The sequence below is a fragment of the Gymnoscopelus microlampas genome (assembly GCF_963454915.1).
Source record: "Gymnoscopelus microlampas genome assembly, chromosome: 21".
Lineage (NCBI taxonomy): Eukaryota > Metazoa > Chordata > Actinopteri > Myctophiformes > Myctophidae > Gymnoscopelus > Gymnoscopelus microlampas.
This window is the reverse complement of record NC_139958.1, coordinates 36,909,446-36,921,832: the sequence shown is the minus strand read 5'-3', so window position 1 is coordinate 36,921,832 and position 12,387 is coordinate 36,909,446. Positions and strand designations below refer to the sequence as shown.

Genomic DNA, 12,387 nt, shown 5'->3' with positions numbered 1-12,387 from the left:
AAGTAATTTTTAAAGAAACTACACAGGTGTCCTGGTGTCTCTCTTGCCGACCAACTCTGGTCCTTTACAATCACATACCAGCACAACACGGCGTGATGCGACGAGTTGTGAGCTTGTAGATCGGCTATTTGCCATATGACGTATATAGGGGCTTAAGTGGTTAAGCGTTACTCACATGATTCATGCAGAAACTGGTTGAGTTATGAGCCTGTCCATAATGGACAAGACAGAGAATTGAATATTATCCACTGTGAAAGATGTCTGTTACTGGTGCCACATAGCAGTGTTTAGACGTGTAATCCCTGCCTGCTTCCAATTATGACGCAGGGTAAAGGCATTGACAAGCTCACCACCAATTAATCTTACAAAGAATTTAGGCCAAACAATGGTACAAAATGTACTGTACAATGATATTAATTAATATCAGTCAGCTATAGCTCAAAATGGACTGTTGCTAGATTTCATTCCGTTTGTGTCCGTCCGTGTGTGTGTGTGTGTGTGTGTGTGTGTGTCCAGAGTTAATCTCGCAAACTGATCAGCGACAAACCTTGTGTGCCCACTCTGCCAGTAGACCACAGAAGTACCTCCACCCCCCCCCCCCCCCCACATATTTGATACTTTTTAAAGTATTTCACTTAAATTCAAAATATTTCTTTTGCTGTTTTGAAGCCAACACCAGGCTTTCAACACCACCAACAAAACACACAGCGATGAAAGCTCTAATGAGGGTTTGTCTGTGAGTGAACTCCTTCTAACCTCGGTTAGGAGACTCTTCTCTTGGCTATTGTGCAGCATGTTAATTTGTCTGCAAGCCGCGACATGTTTTATTACAGCAATAAGCTTCCTTCAGAATCAGAGCCATGATTGGTTGTGGAAGTTTGTGGTTGGTTCTCTAAAGTGTTATTTAAAAAAAATAAAAACGTGTGTCTTGTATCTATTTTTTTTTTGGAATAGATAAAACGTCACGTCATGATGACCTGACGAAGATGTGATCTGACGTTGAAATGTTGTTGTTTTTTTCTGTGCTTTGCACCCTGCTATTAAAGTAAAAAGGCTCCAATCATCCGAGTTGCTCCAGCGCCTTCTTTATTCACTTCTATGTGTTTGCTCCTGAGATGCACCGGATCAGCCGGGTTTCGGCCCTTTAAAACTCATTTGACCTCTGAGAAGCAGCTGTATGCTGTACAGCCAGGGTTCAATTTGTAGAAAAAAGAAGGGAAAAAAACGAGAGAGAGAGGACTTTTTCTTAACCACTTAAGCCCTGTATATAGTTCTTCATATGAAAATAGCAATGCTATCTGTTCTACAAGCTTATGTAGAGGCCTGAGCACACAGTTAGCAACACAATGGGGACTCTTGCCGTTTGGGATTTTGTCATCTCCATGAATAGTCCTACTGTCCTACTATTAAGTAGAGAAGATTCCGCTTGTCAGTCTGTCCATCTGTCTGTCTATCTGTCTTCAGTCCACTATGCACAGCAGCCATATTGGACAGAAATTGGGCCCCTTCCTTGCTTCCTTCACAGGTGTTACCAATGATTCTAATGAAGGCTCTGTTCCATTTAGTGTAGCACAGTGGTTCTCAAACTTTTTAATTTCAAGGACCCCCATAACTCTGAGAGTGTACAAATGGAACCAAATGGACCCGGGAGGGTCCATTTGGTTCCATTTGTACACTCACAGAGTTACACCCTCTCAAGGAACCATGAGGGTCCCTGGACCACACTTTGAGACCCACTAGCATTTCTAGTGAGCCAACATGCACAACATCAGCACCCTGACTCTGTTTGACCAGAATGGAACAGAGCCTTCATTAGTATCATTGGTAACACCTGTGAAGGAAGTCAGAAGAGGCCCAATTTCTTTCCAATATGGCTGCTGTGCATAGAGCCTATTGACCATTGGCATATGCAGGGACTGACGAGAGGGATTTTTCAATCCAATCCATTGTCACATCCATTCTCATTCATTCTGTGAATGGATGTACTTTCTGGATGCAAAGTCTGTTCTCATGCATGTCTCTCATTTGCGGGATGATCAATCGACAGAAATTACACATGAGTGTGTATATGCAGGGACTGACAAAACGGATTCTTCACTTTTCCCAAATTGAAGCTGCAGATTTTTTGCCCACAGGCTTCTCCAGCTATGGGACTAGTAGTGTGTGACATTTAAAGAAAAGCTTCATGTTGTGTCTCTTCTCTTTCTCTCCCAGTCTGTGTTCGTTATAACATACCGACCGCCCGATAATCCAGAGTACAAAGACTTCCAAAAGGAACTCCATGCCAGGGCACTGAGGGACTTTGGTGTGACTTTGGAGCCCTCATTGGTAAGTACTGTGGTTGGACCTTTGATCTTACTATATATTCTACATTGCTACACAACTGCAGCGTTTATTTGAAGAGTTATTTTTCTGGAAATAATTCAAGAAATGACGGTGTGAGTGTACGAGAGTGAGAGAGTGTCTGTCTGTCTGTCTGTCTGTCTGTATCTGTGTCCGGTGCTAATCTCACAAACCACTGGAGCGATCAGCGCCAAACTTTGGATGCATGCCGCCAGTAGGCCACAGATGTACCTCCTCTAATTTTGTTTCACAACATAGTTTTATACCTTTTTAGATATCGTCTCTGTCGGTTGGAAACCTCATATGTCCAAAACTGTTACTTTTCGGGATTCAAATTCAAAAATAGCAAAAGTAGCAGATCTATAAGCTCGAAACGCGGCGCGAACCAAGTAGGGTATTAATTTACGAAAACAACACAGAAAGTTGAAATATGGAGATAAGAGGTTTCTGCCCGACAACAATATTTAACTTGAATTTTATAATACGGTAGAAGTCAATGGGGCTGTGATCTGGGCTGAAACCCTTGTCCAAATCTGGAGTCATACGTCATAGATACGTCATAGACCAGTGGTTCTCAACCTGTGGGTCAGGCCTCAAAACGCGAGGCGTTGTGAGCTTATATAGATCTATATATCTGTGGATATAAACTAAATGTAATGCCTCAACTCCTACAATTTCAAGTGCTTGTCAGGGTGGGGGGTCCCCATTTCAAATATGATTATTTTGGGGGGTCGGGGTCTGAAAAGGTTGAGAACCACTGTCATAGACTACTGACATCATGATGTACACCCCATCTTTCAGTATATTATTATTATATAATATTCAGGATTTTTAAAGTGGGCGGGATGAGAAGAAATGAATAGCAAAAAGAAAGTTTTAATATCCTAAATTTAGCCTATTGTTTTAGATGGCATGTTGCTCAGACAGATGTTGTTTACCTGGTATCCTAGTTTCTTTGAGGCACTACACTGTTCTCTCTGCATTCTTTTAATGTGATTATTTACCTTGTGTTTTGTAAGTCACTCTGGATAAGAAGCGTCTGCTAAAGGCTTAACCCATTAAGACCTGGGGCGATTCTACAAAATGTCTTCTAAATCACAGTTTTCTGAAAAAAGAGAAAAAATATATGTTGCTATATCAGTGGTTCTCAGACTATTTCATGTCAATGACCACCCCAAATGATATGTATTTGGCCGCGGACCCCCATCTCAAAACATGTTGTTCCAGGGACCCCCAGAAGCAAAGATTTGAGTTAAAAATCTTCGCTTTAAAAATATATTTATTCAAAGATTTGCACACATTTTCACGATTAAAACATATTTTTGAGTCGGCAAAGTATGAAATATTATGGTTCAAGTGGTTACACACAGATGCGTTCCCGGTCTTAATGGGTTAAATTGTAGTTGTAAATTGTATATATGCGTCTGCCATCCCTCCTTTCAGATGGATTACATTGCTGGCAGCTTCTATGATGGATTCGTGATGTATGCCAAGGCGCTGGAGGAGACATTAGCCGAGGGTGGTGCCCAGAATGATGGCATCAACATCACAACTAGGATGCAGAACCAGAGATTCTGGGGTAAGTAAGCCCTTTGTTGGAACCTTAAAAACCTTGTACTTCATTGACTGGGGTCCCCCAGGGGTCCACACTTGGTCCCCTCCTTCCCCCCCCCTCTACACCAAATCTCTTCGCGGAAATTTGCTGATCATCAAGCTTTGTGTGAACCTGTTATTTTTGCCGAATGTTTGGCTATTATGACATGCCTAGAATCGGGACACTAAGGTTCATGTGGTTAAGCCTGAATTATACATCATCATACACCGGAAAAAGGCAATCTACAAGCATCACAGGGTCTGGTAGATCTGCTATTTTCACTTTTTCCCCAATGCGGGAGACTTAGACTTTGTGTGACTGATAGCTGGATGCGCGCAACTCCGCACATCACCATGTCGGGGATGCTGTGTTAAGGCATTCTCGTTTTAACCGCGAACGCGAACGCGTCCGTGTCATTTTAGATTTCTTTGGTTATTCAAAAATAGCAGATCTACAAGCTCATAGCGCGGCACCGAGTGCCGCGCTACGAGCTTGTAGATCTGCTATTTTTGAAAACTTGTGAGAATTTGTGCAAATCTTTGAATATATATATATATTTTTTAAAGCCAACATTTGTAACTCAAATCTTTGCTTCTGGGGGTCCCTGGAACAACATATTTTGAGATGGGGGTCTGTGGCCAAATACATCATACATCATTTTGGGGGAAAAGGTTTGAGAACAACAAAAAAAACTCCAAAAACTGTTAGGATTTAGAAGACATTTTGTAGAATGGGCCTCAGGTCTTAAGGAGAACAGAACCAGCGCACTCTCATGCTTCAATGCATTTTAATGACAACATGTAGAGAGCCTGGGCTCTTTGTCAGCTCAAACATTTTGACCTGACGACAACAACAACAACAACAACAAACGTCTGATTGGAGCATATATGAGCGGGTTCTATTCTTCCTCATGTAAAACCTTCTTTAGAAATGCTATGTGCTCTGCCCCATCTCCCGCCGTGCAGCCTGTGACCTGTGTTGACACAGGCGAGCTCCTTTCACAGGTGTTACCAATGATACTAATGAAGGCTCTGTGCCATTTAGGCCTTGGCTACACGTACATTGATCTTTTTCTAAACGCACATTTTTGTGTGCGTTTGGGCCTTTCAGCCACACGCAAACGGTGTTTTTGGCCGCTAAAACGGATATTTTTGTAAACGGATAAATAAGTGAAGGTTTTCCAAAACATGCGTTTCAGTGGATCTGTGTGGACATGTAATCCGGAGATTTTGAGAAACGATGACGTCATCGCGCATTCGCACATGGTCATTAAAATAATAAATAATACAATAAATAATACATAAACACCGGACCGCTCATGGTCATTATAATAATAAATGAAGAGAGAGAGAGAGAGCAACACTTACAGTCTATGAAACAAGGCACGCTCATTTATGGCTAAATAATGTCATACTTAATAATAAGACAGTGGTGGGGAAAGTAGCTCATTCACTGTGTGACGAAAACCCTCTTTCTCTGCGCCAAGTAGAACACACGGCGCGCACACAGATTGAATGTGGGGTCTGTCGTCCTAAAACACAATCGCCCCGGTGCCGAGAGTCCCTGCTTTATAGTGGTGTTTGATGTTTTTACATTGCCAACTCTCACATGTACATAAACGTTCAGATTTCAAATATAAAGTGCTTATTCCTGAGCCATGGACGTTACAAGGCGATCCGGACCGCGATAAGTACCCGTATCTCCCGTATTGTTCAATAAAAAGCATTTTAATCCGATCGTCGGCCATTTTCTCCAAATTTTCTCCGATGCTTTCAACCATGCGACACCAATGGTTGGAAGGTGTATTGCACTCTGATACATTACCAAAATAAAAGAACAGAAAAAGAAAATGGCTGGCGATGGGATTAAAATGCTCTTTATTGAACAATACGGGAGATACGGGTACTTATCACGGTCCGGATTGCCTTGTAACATCCGTGGCTCAGGGGTAAGCACTTTATATTTGAAATCTGAACGTTTATGTACATGTGAGAGTTGGCAATGTAAAAAAAAAAAAACGAACACCACTATAAACCAGAGACTCGACAGCGTCATGTGAACCATGGCTACTGTTTGCGCTGCAGGCAGCTGCGCCCTAATAATGTTGTTTTCGTTTATGTTCACGTATGCTGTTCACGTATGCTATTAAAATATTGCAGCTATTGCAGTATTGGGCCTTAACATGTGATTACAAATGTATTTGTATTTTGCCCCTCATATATATAATTATAAAATAAATGTAAATATAAAATCTGATATAAAATTGAAACATGCAGCTGATCGATGCGTTTCTGCGTCTACGTGTGGACAGGGATTTTTGTTTATCTTTGTCATGTGGCCAGGGATTCTTTTTAAAAACGGAGGACTAAAATATCCGTTTAGTAAAAGATCCATGTACGTGTAGCCAAGGCCTTAGTCTAGCACAGTGGTTTCCACAAGCCCCATAACTCTGAGAGTGTACAAATGGAACCAAATGGACCCGGTTCCATTTGTACACTCTCAGAGTTACACACCTGTAAGGGGCCATTTGGAAGCCTTCTGTGTTTATTGGGGGGCTATTTGGGTAGATAGCTGCATTCTCCGCCAGAGCTACTGAGAGAGAAAGTCACGGCAGTCCCATAGACTTCTTTTGTAAACAAAGAATATTCGTGTAATATTCCGCGTTCAATGATTTATTTCCTGAAACCAACTTATGGTTGATTTGGAATGTGTGTAGGTGTGCTCAGAGTTCAAAACGAGAACAAGAAGAATGTGGAAGTAATGTAGTTGCCATGTGGGCGACCAGTAGTTCCAGTTGTAAACAGTGAATGCTCTGGGTGTTGATGAAGCACGCGCCATGCGTGAACCGAGTGATCGCGTAGTGGTGGGCTCAAATAGTGTCGTAACTCTCTATCTCTCTCTCTCTCAATGGGTCTGGGTACAGTGGTGTAAAGTAACTAAGTACATGTACTCAAGTACTGTACTTAAGTAACATTTTTAGGTTTTTGTACTTTACTTGACTATTTCCCATTTCCAATACTTTTGCTTCTACTCCACTACATGTCAGAGGCAAATATTGTACTTTTTACTCCACTACAATTAATTGAAAACTTTAGTTACTTTGTAGATTTTGATTATTATTACAAAACACACTAACCACTTCAGCCCTATATACATTTCGGCCATTTGAAAATAGTCGATCGCGACGCATCGTGACTTTAGATCGACACTTATAGTCAGTTTTCATTCTGCAAACATACATTCGTTAATAACTTTAAAACTGGCCTCCCTATTTTTGGCATGTCATTACAGGCGAAAATAAAATAAAACGTTTTTTATTTTTCAAAGAAATAGCCAATAGCAGATCTACAAGCAGATCTACAAGTACTGCGCAATACTTGTAGATCTCCATGTATGCCCATATCAGTCGGATATGCGGTGCAACGTAACCTCTAGTTTTTTTAAAATCAGGCTTAAGTTGTCACTTTTTTGCCACCCACTAGTTTTGTATGAAATGTTGCCTCTGCTCTGAGAGTGGTGGGGGTCCTTGAAATTAAAAAGTTCTTCTTCGTTACCTTAGTTTGTTCCTTCAGGTTACACCAATATTGTGTGTTTCTTTTGTGTGTACAGTACAGTAGGTTAATGGAACACCCATAACACAAATGTTGTCTATGTGTTTAGGAGTTACAGGCCTCGTTACAACGGACCACAAGAATGCCAGGGACATAGACATCAACGTATGGGCAATGACCGACCACCAGACAGGAGAGTATGGGGTAGGTGAACATATTAAGCCTCACGCACTTTACCGTGACTAGTCTATTACCTTTTCTACTCTTTCTCTGTACTCTTTCTAATGTTTCGCTTCATGCTGCTGGTCGCTTCCAACATTGGTGAATATATTGTAGTTGGTTCTCCTGTTGTGCTCATTTGAAGTCACAGTTGGCAGATGAAAACATTTGCAGATTTTGTCAATAAGAATGTACACCAGCAATCCACAACCTGTGGGCCATGAGCATATTGCAAGTGGGCCCCCAAGTAATTGACAGAGCACTAAGATCTTTATGATAATATAACATTAAAGGTAGGGTAAGTGATTTTCTCTGGTTAAAATAATTGTTAAATAGCTCTATATTCTGATAGTACTCATTGCTATAGAGTGTTTGTTCAGTAACAGGAGTCCCCATGTCTCTCCACCTCTTTCTTAAACAGAAAATGCGTTTTCAGGTCGGGATACCAATTTTATCCAATCAGGATAGAGAACTCAGTCAGGATATAGATTAAACAAGTGAAATTGGAAGTGATGACACTAAGAAATGAGCAATTGGAACTGGAACACTGTAAAAAGGAAGCTGATAAATGGGTACTCTCTCCTGATTGGCTGAGATTTGTCACCTACCTGAAAATGTATTTTCTGTTTATTAAAGAGCTGGAGAGACAGGGAGACCCCTGTTACTGAACAAACACTCTATAGCAATGATTACTATCAAAATATAACCTTTTAACAAAACAACTTTTGTTTTAACCAAAAAATATCACTTACCCTACCTTTGATATAAAACAAATAATGACTTAAAATATCATGGTATTTTTACATGAAAAATTGATTTTCATTGTGATACGATGAATTGGAACTCAAAGTATACTGCTTGATCCAAGCCAGAACACAATCGAAGGATTGGTCATTACGATAAGCATGCTCTGAAAATGCACGTGACCCACCCATCTGACCACTTAACACTTCCAGAAAAGGTTGAGAACCACTGACATAATACCATCGACATTATTTTCTAGTTCAATGATCTCTGGTGGAAAAGGAAGGCTAGCAGGTCAGCTATGCATTCGCCCCAGTACAGCATGAACCACTCCATGTGAAACGCTGATTCATACACAGGCCTATGGCTTGCATTGGGGTTCCCAAACAGTGGGGCAGGACCCGTGTTTGGTTTGTGGACCACTTAAACTTAAACATTTCTACATTTAAAGAAAATACAAATATTATTTCAAAAGATTAAAAAAAAAGTTAAATCTTAGGAAAAAAATCACAGCTTTCTATCAATTAAAACAATATGAACATTTTTCATAATTAAAATCAAATAATTCCCCCCCCCAAAAAAAAATGAGTTGTGAAAATAGCAGATCTGCAAGCTCGCAACTCGTCGCGAAGCGTCACGTTGTGAGCTTGTAGATCCCGGGGCAAACTTCTCACTTCTGTTTTGGGTCTTGAGCTAAAAAAAGTTTGGGAACCACTGGCCCTGATGCATGTGTTGCTTGTTGGAACATAGTCTCACATGGCCAGACAACCGTAGATCACCGCTTACCGATACGTCTGGGGAAAATGTTCATTCACGTAGGGGCTCAAACGGCAGAGAAAACCTCAGCTAACAAACCTGATACCACATCAATGTGAGGGACCACCCGAAACTCTTTGCGTTGGTTCTGAGATGCTCTTATTGTTTTTTAATATGTCTCGATTGTTTCCACCCGGTCTTTAGCTCGTACATCGGTGGTTTCTCCAAAGTGTTCACGGCCCACGGCTGCCGTGTAAAGTGGTCTGATGATGGGTGAGACTATGTTTATTTTAATGATCATTCAATCGATTGTGTTCCCGGCTTTGGATCAATGGAACTGAAGTAGTATATTTTTTTAGTTCCTATTTATCTATATATCACAATGAGAACTCATTCTTTCAAGGTTTTAAAGTAAACATTCCATGACATTTTTTTTAAATTATTTTTTTTAACCCATTTAGAACTGGAACCCGATTACGTAACTATATACCTTTCAAGCTGGGAACCCCTTTTGGGGTTTTTGTAATTCTTTAGACACTTCAGCTCAGTAATAACCAATACCATTGATTAACCATTTACCATGTATTGCACATATAACCATTTACTGCAGTAGTAACCATTTACGGCAATGATATTGCATTCAGATTTGGCGCTGTGACTCTGCTCATGTGATATTACAGATTACCTGCGCAAGCAGGACAACAGATCTGAAATCACAAACCCCCCAGAGCAGAGCATAAAATACAGTTTTACATGAACATAACATTGAACCTTCAATGCATAATTAAACTACAACATAGTCATAGTACAATCCATAGAACCACGGTACAATACACAGAATCAACCTGTAACAATATGAACTAAATGCCACAGGGAGGAGGCCGGGGAGGTGGTGGGAATTTGAAAACCAACAGCTGTACAACCAGCTGAGACAGCGAAGCACGTAGAATGGAAACGGTTGAACAGAGGCTGCTTAAATGAACCGCCAGAGATGCACTGTGGGAATGAGGGGGCGAGTGAGTTGGCTTGCAGCGAATAAGAATGACGTGAGGTTGAACGTATACCGACTTGTGGGAGTACGAATGAATTAGCTTGTTAGTGAATGAATGGGGGGGGGGGGGGGTCCAGGGAGTGAACGTAGCATAAAAACCTCCTGCCTTCCGTGCCTACATGAACTGTTTTTTTTTAATAAATATTTGAAGTTTTTCAGAAAACTTAGGTCAGGAATTAGAAGGCGTTTTTTTTTTAAATCGGCCTCAGGTCTATAAATGGGTTTAAATATGAATGTGAAATTAGCATTACAAACGTTGTGTTTTGCCAATTATCTGGGGGGCCCACTTGGAATATCCTCACGGGCCGCCGCCCCGCCTAGAATTTAGATGTCACCAGACGTCTCGGTGGGCGGAAACCTCCAATCTGTCTGGCTGCGCCGCGGTGGTCAATTTACATATGATCTGTGTACGACCGTGTCAACAGAGCTGTCGATGAAGACATCCTCAATCCTCGCGTATTGATGAAGAATTAGCCTTGCGGCGGCGCTTATTACCCAACGAAAGGATATTGGCAGTCGGAGTGAGAGCTCAACCGCACTGCATACGACACCGAGCGGATCTTTAAGGGATCCCAGATTGTCGTGCGGCGTGAGGATTTATTGCGCGGCGGTTGAAATGAGCTGAGTTGCATTTCCTTGGTGATAGACCGCGTTATTAAGCAAATGAGGCATTTGAAAAGTGTCTGCTCCGTGTAGTCTCGCATGGCCAGAAGAGCAGAGGTCCCTGATTCGTGTCTGGGGGGAATCTAAATTCAATGTGAACAGCGAAAACCAGCGCCGACAAACCTACATGAACTGTATGAACTGAGCTGCTTTGAAAACCAATCCTGATACCATATCACTAGGTGATATATCACCATATCACCTAAATCCTTTCTGTGAAGCCATTGTTTTTTGTTTTTGTTTTAGCCAATTCATTGAACTTAAAAGTCCTCAGATATATCAGTAGATATCTGATCGCCATGGCTACACAGGACTGCTTTATGTGGTACAATGAATGGCCAGCTCAGGTAAAATGCTAGTTTTTAAGTAAAAAGACTGACAGGATATGGGGAGAAAGAGATGGGGAGTGGCAGCAAAGGCCGTCGGGATCGGAACTCGAACCTGCAACGCGCGCCAGCGGTCTGGGCCAGATTCTCACTTTTATAATACATCCTGAATAGCTGATGAGAGACACTTTTCTTTTCTCTCAAGCAGTGTAATCGCAAATCAAAACAGTGTTTACATTGTTTGTCTGCATCTGCATCAACACCACTTGCACGCACGCATGCACGCACACACCTTTTGTGGTTATGCGTCTCTTTTGCCATGCGGTTGATTTAGAGTATAAACATTTTATGATTCTTTTTTTTTTGTCTCTCTGGATAAACTGTGTGATGGGAAATATTAATAATGACCAAGAAGAACGATGCCTTTCCCTGCAGTAGACTAATTCATTCCATATGCCTCCACTTTTGTAATTACGGTAACAAGCATTTCCTCGAGATTCCTCTCAGCATAGCGTTGTTGTCGGGGCAGAGACCTCGTATCTCCAGATTTCCTATTTGTTCCTTAAACGAATGCCCTACTTCGCCACAAAAGTAGCGATCTACAAGCTCACACAACAGCCGATCTACAACGCATTATGAGCTTGTAGATTTATTTTTTCTCCAATTTTTTATCCCGCAATTTTGTAACCCTTATTTTTCACCCGGTGACAATTTTCTAAGTGATCCTGGGCGCTACACTCCCCTCACCAGCCTAAGGAGGCCAGGGCCGAGCTCTTGCCTCCTTCAATGCATGAGAGCCAACTGACCTTCTTGTCACCTGACAGGGGGGAGTTTCCCTGGTTGGACGTAGCGTGTGGAAGGAACGCGTTATTCCAACCAGTTCCCTTCCCCTCCATCAGGCGCCCCGGCTGTCATGGGGGAGGCGGTATAGCGACCAGGATTACTACATGTTTTTGTGAGGGTATTAACTACCCTGAGAGACACGGGGAGAACACGCAAACTCCACACAAGAGTAGGCCCTTTCGCCAACCCCACCTAGGGTATGGGCTTGTAGATTGACAATCGTAGCTATTTTAGAAAGACGTGGAAAGTGTCTGTCTGTGGGTTTTATAAATATTGACCGAATGAAAAGTATTAAGA

The 12,387-nt window shown here is 41.7% G+C and overlaps 1 protein-coding gene across 1 annotated transcript in view; it reads left to right on the top strand.

Moving 5' to 3' along the window:
• The window catches only part of npr2 (natriuretic peptide receptor 2), a 102,873-nt gene that overhangs the window by 18,636 nt on the left and 71,850 nt on the right, over positions 1-12,387 (top strand). The window contains exons 3-5 of the mRNA XM_084047342.1: positions 2,215-2,328; positions 3,787-3,922; positions 7,598-7,692. Coding sequence (XP_083903468.1) covers positions 2,215-2,328; positions 3,787-3,922; positions 7,598-7,692 — 345 coding nt within the window. The remainder of the gene's footprint in view (positions 1-2,214; positions 2,329-3,786; positions 3,923-7,597; positions 7,693-12,387) is intronic.